The sequence below is a fragment of the Notamacropus eugenii genome, chromosome 3 (genome assembly GCF_028372415.1).
Source record: "Notamacropus eugenii isolate mMacEug1 chromosome 3, mMacEug1.pri_v2, whole genome shotgun sequence".
Taxonomy (NCBI): domain Eukaryota; kingdom Metazoa; phylum Chordata; class Mammalia; order Diprotodontia; family Macropodidae; genus Notamacropus; species Notamacropus eugenii.
In genome coordinates, this window is record NC_092874.1 from 7,604,634 (window position 1) to 7,621,696 (window position 17,063).

The following is a 17,063-nucleotide window of genomic DNA, read 5'->3' on the forward strand; positions in this document are numbered from 1 at the left end:
TTGGAAGGTGCAGTGTCTTCTTCAAGGTACAGCAAGAAAGTCATTGGCAATGCATGGCTGAACATTTGGGGAGATGATTAGTGTACAAAAATTGTGAAGGTATTAAAGGGCCAGGTTATGAAGGTCTTTAAAAGCCAAGCAAAATAAGTTAGTTTTGATTTTAGAGAAAAGAAGGAGCCACTGGGATTTCTTGATTACAGAGGGAGGGGTGAGGCAGCAATAACTTGCCTTTTAGGCAGATCTGTTTGATAGTTGAGTGAAGGATGAAGTGAATTGGGGAGAAACTTGAAGCAAGGAGATTATCAGATTACTGCAAGAGTTCAGATGTGAATTAATGAGACTGTGTACCAGAGTGGTGGCAAAGCAGAGAAGAAGAAAGTGGGTGGAGAAGAGATATTAGGAAGGTAGAATCAACAGGACTTGGCAACTGATTGGACATGGGGACAGGTAAGAGAAAGTGAAGCAAGGATGACCCCTTGGTTGAGGGTCTGGGTCACTAAGCAGGTGCTGGAACTCTAGATAATAATAAGGAAGTTGGGAAGAGGGGAAGTTTTAGAGCAAGGATAATCAGTTTGGCTTTGGAAATGTAGAGTTTAAGAAATCTCTGGAACATCCAGTTGGAGATATACAGTAAGCAGCTGAAGATATGATTGGAGATTCTTAGAGAAGATCTGTTTGGAAAAATGGATCTGAAAAGTAGCAGCAAAGTAATGACAATTGAAACCATGGAGAGAGCCCAGGATAATGTCTTGGGAGCAATGGGTGTGATCCTGGACGATGATCCAGCAAAGGACACTGAGAAGGGGGAATCAGATAGGTTGGAAGAGAACAAGAAGAAAGCAGTCTCATGAAAGCCTAGAGAGAAGAGAGTATTGGACAGGAGTGGGTGATTAGGTGTATCAAGGGCTGAGGAGAAATCTAGAAGGATGTGGGGAGAATGGCCAACCAGAGACAAAAGAGCCGGCAGACCAGGAGAGACCAAAGACAAGTGAAAGTGGAGGGAACAAATAGCCAGAGAGAAAATGGTGGGATGGAATCAGTTCTCCATGCAGAGTGGTTAGGCTTCAAGGAAGAAGGAGTGCCTCTTCATGGGAAGGTAGGGCTAGAGATAGCAAGGAAAGATGTCTGGGGGATATTCGTTGAGTAAGAGAAGAGAGAGCTCTCAGTGAATGTCTTGAAAGTTTTCAGTGTAACATGAGGCAAGGTTTTCAGCTGAGCGGATGAGTGTAGGGAGAACCATAGAAGGTTAGAAGAGCAATTAAAAAAAAAGTTTGGAAAACCCTCTGTGATAAATAGGAAGGGAATGGAAAAGGAACAATCATTCACTGGATACCTACTTTGTGCCAAGCCTTGGGCTAAGTACTTTAAAATCATTATTTTATTATTTGAGTGGGAAATGAATTGTAAAATGATTATCTCACACAGTGAGGGCCAATTTGGCTTACAAAACCTAAATTTGTAGTGGATACATCCAGTATGTTTTTTGTAAAATTATTTGTTGGGTTTATTCTGAGCCTCCTATTTGGAAAGGCATGATCTTTGATAAGATAAGGTATTAAGTCACTCAAAAATAAAAGACAGTATAGAGTTGATCTGGTTCCTCAGGCTAAGGAAGTCAAGATGGTAAAGGGAGGGGATCATAGAAAAAGCAGGGATAATGACCTGAGGGGAAAAATCAGCAAAAACTGAGGGATAGACAGTTTGAAGGTCTTCAAGGAAAAGCTTAATGGGCAGTGGTCAGAGATATCGTAGAGATGGTCCTTAGTCAGGTGTGGCATAGACTACTTGGTCAATGAAGTCCCCTCTACCGCTGAGGTTCTGTGATTCGGTGAAATTTCTTTTATACTGGAACAGGTATTCTTAACCATTTCTGTGTCCTGAAGTCATTTGCTGGTCTAGGGAACATCTTCTTAGAAAAAATATTTGTAAGGGCATGATATAAAACATAGAGGACTACAAGTGGGACCAAATATGAAATATAGCTATTAAAAAAAGGTTAAGAATGTCTGAACTAACATCTGTTGAAGAATATAAAGGTTCCTTAGTACCTGACACATTATATTTCTTACTAATTGAAAATTATTTTTCAGAAAAATGACTTACAATACTGAGAAATTGTGATTTGACCAGTTTTCTCAATTTTATCCAAGAAAAAAAACGTAGAAAGGTTTTTTGTTTGCTTTTACTTCCACATTTCTTGAAGAGACTGTCCCGCCCTGATGGACACTGATGAGAAGCATAGCCAGGGAGGCCATTCCAAAGAGACTTCCTCAATGTAAAGAGATGGCTATCGATATCCATCATCCGGAGAGGGCCACAGTACCAACACAGAAATTCACCAAATGCTGGCCAAGATGACAAGACTGATTCTGATTTGTCTTCAGATTCCCAAACCATTTTGGTGGCAGCAAAATCATAGTCTGTGGCATAATTCCTTAACTAGGCAAAGAAAAGTGGGCCAAGGCACAGGTTTTCAAGGCATAGACTGTGGGAGAAGGAATTGAGGTCAAGAAATCAGCAAAATGAACCCCAGAATGGAAGGAAGAAAGTCAGGGGTATGGAAAAGGCAGATGTTAGTGTTGGCCTAAAGTGGCCTATAGACTGAAGAAATGAAGGAAGAAAAGGCGGTAAGCTGCGGCACCCATCTGGGATCATGGGGGAGATTTTTTATCAGTGTCAGTAAGTTATGTAAATGTTCCTTGCTTTTTAAAAGCAGTTGTTTCACTTTTCTCAACTTGGTTCATGGTATTTCCAAAGTGAGGATCAGAATGAGAGGATTTTTAGGCCAGGAGAGGACATAAGGTAAAGAGTAGAGTGCGCACCACTCTCACTAGAAGTGCATTGAGATCTCAGACAAGGATTGTAGAATCGGACTTTTAGACCCAGGAGGGATCATAGAGACCATTAACTCTAAGGTCCTCATTTTGCAGATAAGGAAACTGAGGCCTAGAATGCTTGAGTGACTTGCTCTGGGTTACATAGCTATTAAGTGTCTAAGGCAAGATTCAAGCCCCTGTCTTCTCAAGGCCCTGTGCATTGCTCCTTCTACCTACTGGGTTACCAACTGGTATATTGAAATGTTAAATTACATATATGCATGTAGGTATATGCATATACATATATATGCATACATGTATATAGATATTCACATACATACATACATGCACACAAACACACATATATCTAGAGACAGAGACAGGATTTTTAGGTGATAGTATACAAAACATGCAAGGACATGATGACTTTTCACGCACATCTAAAAGGTACAAATATTCCACAGAGAAAGACTTTTTTTAAGGCATGCTACATAATGCTATAACCATGAGGGACAGGAAAACATTAGGAGAGGATGCATTTTAAGATGACTGATGGAGAACATGTAGTGACAAGAAAGCCTCTGAGGCCATATGTAGTAGACTTTCAGACTCAAAGAAGGGCATTGTAAACACCAGACTGGAGACTGCGGGCCTCCACCAGCCTCTGAAGAGGAATTCTGCCCATCTCAAGATGTGAACAGGCAGTTCCTGAAAAGGAGATGCGTTACAACTGGAGGGAGAAGAAACCTCCATTGCCTGCTGCCTTTCCCTTGGCACTGCTCACAAAATGAAAGGTGCACCTCTTGGAGCCTCATTGGCTCCAGCATTGATGCTGCCCCAAGCTATGGCCCATGAAACCCCACCTTTCCTGGCTCTGGAACATGTAGGTCACCAGATTCAGTTTGGTGAGATGGCCAGACTGAGCACTAGAGGTCAGACATAAAACCTGTGGAGATTAAAAGGAGAATTCTGCGCCTTTGTACCTAAAAGCTGGATGTTGGCTCTCACTTCCTCTCTCTGTTCTAGGCAAATGGTTCCTTCCTTTCCTCCTGACCAGGCCTTTCTATCCAATGGCCCTTTCATTTCCATTGACCAGAATAATTGTTTTACTGTTGGTGATAATTTACGGCCCCATTCTCCTGAAAAGAACCCACCCATAAGGGTATTGCATCACTGTCTCCCAAGTCCGTGCCATCTGTCTGAGCTACCTCCGACTTTGAAGAGGAGACCGTGGCCTGGCTTTGGGGGAGGTAATATGCAATCCCCAGCCCCATTGCCCAGAAGGCTCACTTCATGCTTCTGGGAAGTTGGGTCTGTCAAAGATTTACAATGCACCAGAGTGCTGCCTGAAACATTTCTGGTAACACAACATAGGGAAAGCATCAAACCTGACTCAGCTTCAGCCGCCTGTGCCCTATTCCAGCTTCATGGTCATAAGGAAGGAAAAACAATCGGCTGTGGTGCGGGGTTCGCCTCTTGGCACCCCCACCTCGGGATCACTTGTTTACCTTGATTGATCAGCATCTCCTGGATGGAAGACTGGACCAGCCACCGAAAGCGAGAGCTAGAGAAGGAGGAAAAGGATGCACTCACCAGCACCACGGGGCAGATGGCTGTGGGGGGCAAGATGTGGTCCCTCAAGATTCCACAGTCGCACTCAGGTTTGAGGTGAGAGGCACATTTATTATGGAGCTGTAGGAGGAGGGAAAGAAAAAACAAAAGAAAACAACAGCAGATAGAGAATTCTGCAGCCCACAGCAGCCCTCAGAGCCAGAGGCATCGGGACTGAGAGCCAGCTGATATTCCCTGGCTGAGGATGCCCAACATGACCTCCAGACCTCCCCAAAGGCCCAGGTTTTTTCCACAGCCTCCTACCATAACTGTTCTTTGATATTTGACCAAAATACAACCCTGAATAATTCTCTGTGTCAGCCTGGGCTTTTCATGCTCCTCAAAGCTGTGTTCACAATGAGTCTCCCTCTTCACCCTGAGTAAACAGCCTCCTTCAAGAAGCCCACAGGTTGTCAGTTAGCAGCAGCCCTTGTGTGTGTGTGTGTGTGTGTGCGTGCCTGTGTGTGTATTTATGTGTGTGTATGTGTGCATGTGTGTGTGCATGTGTGCCTGTGTTTGTGTGTGTGTGCATGTGTGTGAGTGCTGTGAGCACAATCACAAAATGGCTGTGGACCTGCGTACTGGTGGCTCATCTACCTTTTTTTTTTTTGACCCTCCTGCTTTTTCTCAAAGTCATCCCAAACTGCACTGCTCAGTGTGTGGCCTAATTGATCCTATCATTAGCTCTAACTTAGCAATTCAATATGTAAATGCACCCAGAGATTCTTCTCAGTGGGAGCAGAATATAAAATCCGAGAGGATGATTGCAATGAGAGAAATGCAGTGCTACAGTGTTTGGGGCGTGGCCCCTGGCAGAGATCACTTTTAGCGGGATATGCTGCGTCTTCCACAGGCACTTAGGAGTGGGAGAGAACAGCCAGCTATTCCAAGTCCCTCATTTGGCAGAGGAGGAAACTGAGGCCTATCGGTGTAAAGTGACTTAGTTAAGGTCACACAGAGAGGATCATAAAGATGGAACAGACCTCAGTGAAGAGGGGGCAGCGTTTAGAATAAGAAAGACCTGAGTTTGAATCCTGCCTCAGATACTGGCTAGCTGTGTGACCCCAGGGCAAGTCTCTTACCCTCTTTGAGCCTTAGTTTCCTCATCTGTAAAATGAGAATAATGAGATCACCTACCTCCTAGGGCTGCTGTGAGGGTCCAAGGAGTCAACATACATACAATGCTTTGCCTGACCTACAGTGCCTCATACTGCATGCCATCATCAATCACCACTATAATTCTTATTGTTACAGACAAAGCCTCTGCTAGGGTCATACACATAGGCCTGGTGGGGGTGTTAAGAGAACATCTAGCCCAATCCCCTCATTTCACAGAGAAGGAAAGGAAGGGCCAGGGAGAAGCCAAGCCCATCCCCTGGTCCCAAAGGCACTGATGATTCCATGGACCCTTGCACTGACTCCCCTTTAACAAACGGCCAGAGGGGAATCAAATACACAAAATACACAATGAGGGAAGTTTCAGTGATAAACTGAGGAAAGATGGTAGACTCCTGCATCCATCCAGCCCCCAAGGCTCACCACCCCCCAACTAGGGATTCATTATTATTATGTTTTTAATTTTTGATTCATCTGTTTTTAAAATAATGTGTATAATGGCTGTTGTTCAGTCCGCAATGCTCAGTGGTCGGCCATGGCCCCCGGGTTAAGAGATGACTTACCGGAGGCAGAGCTGAGGAGCCACAGGACTTCTCCATTTTGAACAGAATGCCCCCTCCTTGAGGACCTGTCCCTATTCATTTGTGCGGCAAACTTCCCTTGGCCGGCCGTTACTTAGCAACGGAAAGAGGAAGCCTAATGAATGTTGATTTACTCTGGGCATTAGAACGAAGTTGGGGGGGGGGGGGGCGGTTCAGGGACTCAGCAATCTACTGCATTTGTCAGGATAATTCCCTGCCTTGTTCATAAGGCTACTTGTAACATAATTAATGCACACCAGGCCATGTTGTATCAAATAAACGTATCTTCACACATTCAAGGATAATTAGCAGCTCTGCTTCTCAGTGGAAAGCAAACTTATCTACGAAAAATGATTTTCATCTTAGTATTAAGCACTGCTGATCTTTGATAAGAAGGAAGGGTTGGAGGAGATTAAAGAAGGTGTGGAAGGTACATGAACCATCCAGCCAAAAACCAGACACACTGTGATGTACTGATACAGCGAATCAAGGTATTGCTCCCCACCCCAAACCACACACATAAGTATATGTGTTTGTGTGTATATATGTATGTGTGTGTACATATTATATATATCCACACACATATATCCACGAATAGACACACACATGCATGCATACACTTCCAATCCATATATGCTTCATCAGCATCCCTAACTCTATCATCCTTTTCCCTGAGGTCCATCACCCCTAAGGATAGCAAGTCACAGAGGTCAGAGTTCCCTAAGTGCACCTTACACTAATCAGCACACATTGAATTGGGCTGCGCTAGACGGTCCCTCCATAATGATACCACCAACGCAGAAGCTTCAGCCCACAGCTCACACTTCAGTCTCATCCTCTCATACAGAAGGGGGCATGGACCACAGAAACTTTCCCCTCTCAGTAAAGGCAATCTAATCAGTAAGAGGCGGAACTTCCTTTGAATTAATTTGCCTCTCTAATTATTAGTACTTTAGAACACTTTTCTATATGCTTGTTGCCTGCTGGCAAACACAACCAAAAAATAAAATGGGGTGGGGGATAACAATTGTTGGAAGGGCTATGGTTGGTAGAGGAATATATAGGTCCAGTCCCCTGGAAAGCAATTGAGAACATTGCCCCCAACGCTACTAAACTAGGCAGACATTTTAACCCAGCAACACCTTGATTCTCATTATTTAAGAATATGAAGGGGGGCATTGCTGCACTGTAAGAAATTGCAGGCGGGCTAGTTTCAGGGAGAGAAAAATCTGGGAAGATTTGAATGAGCTAAGACAGAGTGAAGTGAGCAGATTCAGAGGAGAAATTTATAAAGTAACGACATTCCACAGAAAACCAATTTGAAAGAACTCTAATAAATAAACCAGTCAGCATTCCCAGAGACTGAGAGTGAATCATGTTTATTAAACCAGGTATATCCAGATCAAAGGTTGGTTGTTTTCTTTCTTTCCCTCTCCTTTTCCCTCCCCCACCCCCAATTTGGGTACGAGTGAGAGGGAAAAGGGGGTATAAAGAAAAGAAAGAAAAAGGAAGAAAGAGGTATTTTGAAAGATTTTTTATATTTCATAAAAAAGAATAGAAAGGAGGCAAGAAAGGAGCACAGATAAGTAAGGGAGCTTTGAAAATTACATAGAGAATTTATATATTTAAGAGAAAAACAAAAGTCACATAAGAAAGCCACAGTTTTCTGTGCTCAACTATTTATTTAATGTTTGGTAAGGTCAGAATTTATTTTAAAAAGAGAGAAAAATGACCTGTCCACATGTGTAACGTGCTTTGTAAACCTCCGAACACTGTATAAATATTGGGGTCTTTTATGATCATTATTATCATGTCTATCCATTGCTGTTTGACTAATAGAGAATCCTTATATATTTGAATTAGTTCCGTATATATACAGATAGATAGATAGATAGATAGATAGATAGATAGATAGATAGATAGATATTGAATATCAAACTTTGATCAACAAAATTACTTTATAGGCTTTTTGACTTCTCCCCCTTCATTTACTATTTTACTTCCCCTTTTAACTCTATTTATTTTGATTTTTCAAAATCTTTTCAATTTGAGGTAATCACTCTTTTTTTAAACCTTCTATGATCTTCTCCATCCACTGTTTGGTCAAGAACTCATCTTATCCACAATTCGGATGTGCATAATATCATTTCTATATAAACCCTGTGTCAGTGAGAGATTGGTTTGTACTTAATTTCTGCCAGACTGCTTTCCAGTTTTCCCAGTAGATTTTGTCCAGTGGAGAGTCCTTTCCCCAGGACTTAACTTCATTGATGCTGCCAAATGCTACACGACCAAATCCTTTTCTGCTTTGGAAGGTAGAACATGTCTACTGTACTGGGGTACTTCTCTTCTTGACACTTAGCACCAAATCACTTGAATGATTATTGTCTGCACGATGGGTTAAGAGGTGGCCCTCCTAGGTCATCTGCACCTACACGTTTTGCTTTCATTATTCCCCTTGAGCTTCTTGACCTTTGAATCTACTGTATGATTACTTTTTAAAATTTTTCAATTTTTAAAATTATTTTTCTTGTGTATAGTCTTGTATAATATAATTCTGATTGCAATGGTACTTAATAATAAATTTAAAAAACCTTAGGTAACATTATCCCTTTTACTAGAATGGCACAGCTCACTCATGGGTAAGTAATACTTCTACAGTTGTTCACACAGGCCTTTATTTTGGTAAAGACTGCTGTGTAGTTGCATTTATAGAGTTGTAGCAGGTAGATTCACAAGTATTTTAAACACTGAGTATTTATTTGGTATAGAATTTGTCTAAGTCTTTTGCTTTTCAGATGCTGTTAGTAATATTCAGAAATGTTAATAATTTTGTGGATTTATTTTCTATCCTATTTTGCTGAATTTATTTAAATTAATGTTATTTTTGTCTCTTGGACTTTCTAAGTATATTATCAAGCATAGACAAAAAGCAATAATTTTGTTTCCTCTTTGCCTATGATTATTTCTTCAATTTTTTTTCTTGTATTGTTATAGCTAACATTTCTAACATTATATCAGATAATAATGGGCATTTTGACTTTATGCCTTGATCTTAATGGAGAGGTGTTTACTTCATCCCTGCTACGTATAATGCTGCCTCTGGATTTCAGATAGATAATATTAATCATCCCAGGGGAAAGTCCATTTATTCCTTTTTAAGTATATGTACTGCTAAAGTGACTGCAGAAACACTTATTCCTACCCATTTTAGTATTTTTAACAAAGAATGGCAATTGTATTTTCTCAAAAGGTTTTTCTGCATCACTTGATATATACATGTGATTTTAATTAATAAGTTGATCAATCAATAACACTTTCCTTGGTGCTTCCTGTGAGCTGGGCGTTGTCCTAAGGATTGAGAAGAAAAATGAAAAACTCAAACAGAGTCCTTCCCACTAAGAAGTTAATATTCTAACAGGAGAGGCCAAATGCAAATATTTTCAGTTGGTTTTTGTTTGTAATATAATTTTTATGATTACTATTTTCTTAACATTGGAGCAATAGTGAATTCTTATTGCAAATTCAGAGCAGTCATGTTGTATAATCCTGTTAATGTGTTTCTGTGCCCTCTTGGGTAATATTTTATTTAAATATTTTATGCCAATATTCTGTAAGGGTGAGAGTCTACAATGTTCTTATTCTGTCTTATCTTGGTTAAGGTAAGACCATATTTATAGCAGAGAAGTTTGATAGAATGCCTTCTCTTCCTAGTTTAACAAATAGCTTATAACACAGTGGAATTAATTGTTCTTTAAATAGTTCATAGAATTGAATTGCAAATACGTCTGGCCTTTCATCCCTTCCCTTCTTTGGGTTAAATTAGGGCTTGTTCAATTTTTTTCCTCCAAATTTGTGTTCAACAAATAATTTATATCTTGGGCTGTTAATCTGTTAATATTTATCTGATTCACTTGTCAGTTTTATTGAGAGGTAATTGGGCACAAAAATGTATTATAATTTCTTTTATCTCTCATTTGTTTTGAATTCTCCTTTTTCTTCTATGATATAGCATTATTAAACCTCTTGTCCTTCTTTTTTTAATCAGATTGCTGGGTGACCAACCAAGATAGTAGAATCAGAAGAGTGCCACTCAGCACATCCCACAGCTAACCCAAGGAAGATCAGAGAAGAAAGCTAGACTAACTAAATGGTGATGAGAAAATCTAAAGAGAAATAGCCCCATGCAAACCTGGACCCTAAGGCAAGTGACAAGGGCTGGAAGTGTGGGATGTGGTGAGCCAGGAGGGCTCTCATGTATGACAACAGAGAATGGTGATCCCAAGCAGATCCTCTACAAAACCCTGAGGCCAGGCCAGTAGCACAGGCTCCTACAGGCAGGTCAGGATAACACAAGTGATCCTAGACTATGGAGCCAGACCAGTAGTTCTGGAATGTCTAGAAGGCATCAGGACCAAGCCAGGGTCCAGAACTAGGCTAGGACAGTCACTCTGAAATTGTAGAGCTATCTAGCTTGCTGAGGACTGTGTCAATGACAGTTTGATGAAGTGTCACCCAGGGTCAAAATCTGCCAGGAGGCTGCTTGGCTCCAAACTAAGTAAATGAGGCCTGGAAAACTTGGGAAGGTAGTGACCGGAGCCTATCTTTGATCTGACCACAGAGACCTCCTAAAAACCTGAAGTTTCCTGGCTTAAGCTGCCTTAGTGATTTTTAGACAGCACAGCACTAAGCTGAAGAATACAGCAGCAGCCAGGATTACGCAGGAACTAAATTGTACTGACTTGTAAGAGGTGACTGCTAAATTTTCAGTGAGTTCATCTAAATCTTACAAAACAACAAATTCTATGAATCTGGGTTTGGTTTATTGTTTGTTGATTTCCAGACTTCAGAAAGTGATGGAGAAGTCATAATCCAAATTCAACTTTAACACATGTCAGGAATACAGCCTTTTTACAGGGAGCAGGTTACTAATTATTTATCTTCATGCTACTGGGCAGAACCTTGTATAAAACACACTGGGACTACACAAGGCCACAAGAAGTTTAATTCAGGACTAAAGTGAGGAGAATCTGGTCCTCCCAAAGTCCTGATCCAGGAAGTAAGGCTAGAAGAATGAGTATATAAAAGAATATGTGTTTGTCCTTCGTTCTCGAAGAGGACCATGACATCAAGATGACGACACGACTTACAGTTGACTTTGATTTGAGAGAGGCAGGGCTGTGCAAGGTCAAAAACCTCATTTTCTTCTCCTGAGTCATCTGGGTCCAGTGGACTGCTATTCATCAGGACGAATGGAGATGGCTCAGGATATAAAAGAAGATAAAAGGGCCAAGATCTATCCGGATCAAGAGAGTTTAAAACAATGCTTCAAATTAAATGAGAACAACTGAAAAAATGTATTGGAAAAGAAATGAGAGTTTTGGAGGAAACACTTGGAAAAGGAAAAGTTTACTACAAGAACAAAACCTCAGAACAGATTTTCCCCAAATTAGAGTAGATCGAATAGAAGTTGATGATTCCATGAGATAACAAGTAATATTACAACAAAATAACAATATTGACAAAATAGTAAATTTTAGGCATTTCACATTATAAAATATGTGGCAAATTGATTAAAGAGAGATAATTCAATAATCATTAGACTACTTGAAAGCCATGACAGAAAATGTGAATGTCACATTTCAAGAAACTAAGAAAGATAAGTCATATAAAAAACAAGAATTCAAAGTAAAAGAAAAAAGAAAAAAAAAACACATAAAAAATCGACCAATAACTTCCTGAAAGAAACCAAATAGAAGTCTCCAAAAAATAATCATAGTCAAAATCCTTAGCTCCCAGGTCAAATAAAAATAATTCAAGCAGTCAGAAATAAATAGTTCAAATACTGAAGAACCAGAGTCAGGATCAAGAAAGATAAGCAGATACCAATATAAAGGAGTAGAAAGTGTGTGTGTGTGTGTGTGTGTGTGTGTGTGTGTGTGTGTGTGTGTGTGTGTGTGTGTGTATAATATATAGGCTTACAAACAGGAATAACTTATCCAGAAAAACTACTTCTTCCCCTACCTAGGGTGGGGGAATAGGGATTGGATCTTTCATGCTATAGAGGACTTTCAAGTATTCCTGATGAAAGGTCAAGATATAAACACAGAAATAATGAAAAGCTTAGGAAAGGTTTAATTTAATTTAATTTTTAAACAGAAGAGATTTTATAAGGATGAGGTATTTTTATTATAATGGAGAGGGGACAGGTGGATATAAGTGTCACCTCAGAACAGTACTGATATCAGGATTCACAGGCATCATCAAATAAGAAAGAAGACTCAGGAGTGATTTTGTTATGATTTGACAACCTTAGAAGAAAGGAAAAGAGATATGCAATGAAAAGAAAGTGGAAGAATAGGACTGGGGTGGGGGAGAAGAATAATCTCATATAATGGGAGGATGCAAGTAGAAATCTAGGCAAACAAAGAATGGCGAGAAGGAACAGGTATCCCTGAAGCATCTCTTTCCAATCAGCTGCACCAAGGAGAGTAGAAGGTAGGAGAAAAAGAAAGAGAGAGAGACAGAGAGAGAAAGAGAGACAGAAACAGAGAAAGAGGAGAGGAGAGGAGAAAATAGATGTGGGCAAGGGAAACCAGAAACAGAATATATTTAAGGAGAGGTAAGTCATAAGACAAATCTGATGTTTGGAGAAGAGATCACAAAGGGGTTTAAATGAAAAGGTGAAGAACTTATGATTGGAATATGGTTAAGAGGAAGAAACACAGACATATGGGTCAGGTGAATGGAAGTTGAATGCATAAAACATTGAACATTAGTTTTAGGAAAATCCTGTTACACAGGTCTCTTCAGCTATGTAAAGGGTTAAGGGAATAAGGACAGGATAAGTAATAAAGAAATAGGATAGAAAGAAATGCACAATTTAAAATCATTATTATGAATGTGAATAGGATAAACTTGCTCATAAAAGAGATGAAGATAGCAGGATGGTTTAGAAATCTGAATACAGCAATTTATTTTTTTTTACAATAAACACACTTGAAATATTTTTTCACACAGAGGTGAAAAAAAGAGAGATGAGGGGCAAGGTGCTTTTGATCTTCAGGAGAAATGGGGGGGTGAAGTAGGGAAAGGATTCATAATCTCAGACAAGGGAGGAGCAAAAATAGACTTAATTAGTCGTGATAAACATGGAAAATAAATGTTGTTGAAAGATACTTCGAAAATTAATTAATATCATTATTTAACATATATGCATAAATGGAATAGCATCTAAATATTTAAAGGAAAATCTAAATGATGTTCAAAGAGAACAGACAATAAAACTCTAATGTCAGGATATTCAGTGTACCTCTTTCAGAGCTAGACAAATTTAACAAAACAAAAATGCAAAAGAAGTTAAGGACATATGTGTGTGTGTGTGTGTGTGTGTGTGTTTAAAAGTTTCATGCAATAGATCTCTAGAAATAATTAAGTTATAATAGAAAGGAATATACCAATTTCTCAGCTCTGCATGACATCTTTACAAAAACTGATGGCAAATTAGAATAGAAAAAAAATATCATAGATAAAGGCAAAGACACAAATACTAAATATATTCTTTACAAATACACAGGAAATAGCACTAAAAAAAATTATCATTGAAAAAAGGATAAAAATTTAACGGAAGATGAAATTACTCAGGTCTAAGGCAAATCATGAGTAGGACAGATCTTTATAGTAAAGATAATGGCAATAATAATAAACATATCAAAATTTCTCAGATGTAGCCAACATACTCCAAGAGGGAAAAATATGCAACTGTATCCATTTGCATCAAAATAAGAAAGTCAAAATCTTGAAGATGAAGCAAAAGAGAAAAAAAGAAAGCAACAAATCATGAATCTTGAATTAAATATCAAAGTAGCAATTTTGAAAATCACAGAAAGAAATATATTAAAATTGAGAAGTCAACTGGATGAATAAACCATGAAGTTTAAAAAAAAAACTATTGTCTAATTTGATTTTTTAAAATAAATGGGAAAAGTTCTCAATATTAAAAGTGAAAAAAGAGAAAAATTTACAAATGAGAAAAAATAATGAATATTGTTAGAGAATTTTGCCCAAGTATATGAAAATAAATCTGACTTAAATGTCATAGATGAGTATTTATAAAAATACAAAATATCCAGATTAGCAGAATAATAAAAGAACATGTGACTCAATCTCAGAATAAAGAAATGGACCAATCCATAATTGAATTACTAAAGAAAAAATCCTCATGACCAGATGAATTTCCAAATGAATTTTATGAAAAATTCAAAGAATAACTAATTCCAATATGTTATAAAGTATTTGCAGAGACAGGAAAAAAAAATTCCACCAAATTACTTCTATGACAGGTATGGTCTTACTATGTAAAGGAGGAAATTGAAAATAGAAAAAAATATAATATTATAAAATAACATCTGTAATAAACATTGATGGAAAAGTAAATTAAATGACTTCATTTAAATTAAAGTAAATTAACCAACTTCATTCATAGTAGTAATGAATGACAACATAGAACAACTTCTATAGTCTATGACCAAGTAAGATTTACATTAAGAAAGCAGAGCTGGATAAATATGTGTGTGTGTGTGTGGGGGAGGGTAACAAACAAACAAACAAAAATCAAACCTACCAACACAAGTGATCAACAAGTCAAGTATAACAAAATGTAATGTCTATTCTTGTAGGGAAGAGACAACAAACTAAAGTAAACTAAACTAAAAACAAAACGCAGCAGAAATAGATTTTGTTTTTAACATTGCAACAGGTATCTAGCAAATGACAAAAATCAGCATTATAGAATAATAGTATAGTATAATGACTTTCCAATACGATCAGTGGTTGAGAAATTGATCCCCACTGACATCATTACTTTTTAATATAGTACTAGAAATGCTATCTGTAGCGATAAGGGAAGAAAAATAGAATGAGGGAATAAACATGGACAAAAAAGTACCATGATGATCATTTTCTACATGATACGATGGTATACTTAGAAAACCCTAAAGAGTCAACTAAAATGAACAGAAACTATTTTAAAATTATATGTGATGGGTGGCAATATACAATAAATCCACATGAATTAGTAGTATTTCTGCACATTACCAAGAAAACTCAGCAGGAAAAGAAATAAAAAAGGGAACTCCATTTGAAATACATTAGGTTGTCTCTAAACAAAATATATCCAATAATACAGCTACAAAGGCTTTTTATGGAAATTAGTACAGGCCTGAATAATTGGAGAAAATTAAGTGTCCATGACTAGACAGAGCTAAAATTATAAAGATGATAATTCTTCCTGAATTAATTTACTTATTCAATGCCGTGCCTGTCATACTGCCAAAGAATTACTTTAGAGAATTGGAAAATAGTAATGGTAATAATAAAATTCATCTGGAGGAACAAAAAGTCAAGGATCTCAAGGGAAATAGTGAAAAAAAGCAAGAAAGATGAGAGACACACTTTGCACGATGTCAGACTATATAACAAAGTGCCAATAATGGAATGCCTTGGTACTAGTCGAGAAATAGAGGATCATTGTGGAACAGATTAGGCACACAACATATGGAAGCAAATGAACACAGTAGCCTAGAATTTTATAAACCCAAATGCTCCAACTACTTTGGCAAGAACTCATTATTTTATTAAAAACTGTTGTTGGGAAATCTATAAAGCAGTTTTCTGGTTGAAAGAAGGCTTAGACCAATATCTCATACTATATACAAAGATTATCTCCAAAAAGTACATCATTTAAACATGAAAAATGGTATCATAAACACATTGCAGGGGAAAGAAAACTAACATTTTAATCTGTGAATGGGGAAGACTTCATGATTAAACAGGTGATAGAGAGAAGAGATGTGTGGTATCAAGACTTTTTCCCCCACTGGGCCATGGTTTTCAATTAAAGCAATGGTTATTAGACTTTTTTCCCTTGAGCTATTTTCTAGAATAGTTCTTCTTGATAAGGGATACATTTTTTTCAGATTTTGATTTAGTCCAAAGAAGCAAATGAGCATTGTATATATATATGTATATATGTTACATATTTAATATATTATATTATATACTTAATATCTATTAGTATATACATTTAATATTTATGTACATACATACATACATACATACATACAAACATACATACACACATATATACCAGAAAAAATATTCTTAGACTTGGTGGTATTTTAGCTGAGCTTACAGAGAAGCCAGGGATGAAGAGAATGGAAATGAACAGGGAAAGAATTGCAGATATGAGGGAATGTCAACTAAAATGAAGAAGCCAAGAAATAGATTTTCTTGTGCTGGGAATTGGATGGAACTCAGTGTCAGTGGATTGCAGAGAATAGCAGGTGGGGTTTGAGATAAAGAGAATGATATGGGAGATGATTAGAGAGACAGGAGGAGTCCAGGAATGAAGGACTTAAAAACTTAAGGAGAGACTTGACCTTGACGCTGGAGGTAATAGGGAGCTGCTGAGGGTTGTGTGGTTGCTGCTGTTTTTTCTATTAGCTGAAGGCCAAGGTCAGACTTGACCTTAGGAAGAACTATGCCATAGCTAAGTGGAGGATGCTCTTGCGTGCAGAGAGACTTGAGGCCAGCAGGCTATCGTAGGAGACAAGCAGGTAATGTTATGAGGACCTGCACCAGGATGAGGGTGGTGAGAAAAGGGAGAAGGAAATATATTTCAGAGATAATTGATGTGACTTGGCATAGTCAAGACATTATAGGAGGGGTGAAAATGAGTCGAGTCAAGGATGATGCCCATTTCATGAGCCTAGGGCAGTTAGGTGGTACATTGGCTAAAGCACCAAGGTTGGGATCAGAAAAACTAGAATTCAAATCCATCGGGGGTGGGGGGAGAGTAAGGGGGCAGAGGGAGGGAAAGAGATGGAGAGAGAAGGAAGAGAGAGAGAAAGAGACAGGGAGAGACAGGGAGAGACAGAGA

At 38.4% G+C, this 17,063-nt stretch overlaps 1 protein-coding gene across 8 annotated transcripts in view; it reads right to left on the minus strand.

Moving 5' to 3' along the window:
* DGKB (diacylglycerol kinase beta) overlaps window positions 1–17,063 on the minus strand; it is a 686,362-nt gene that overhangs the window by 414,663 nt on the left and 254,636 nt on the right. For all 8 annotated transcript variants that reach the window (XM_072650808.1, XM_072650809.1, XM_072650812.1 and 5 more), the window contains one exon: window positions 4,410–4,508. In XM_072650808.1, the coding sequence (XP_072506909.1) occupies window positions 4,410–4,508 (99 nt within the window). The remainder of the gene's footprint in view (window positions 1–4,409; window positions 4,509–17,063) is intronic.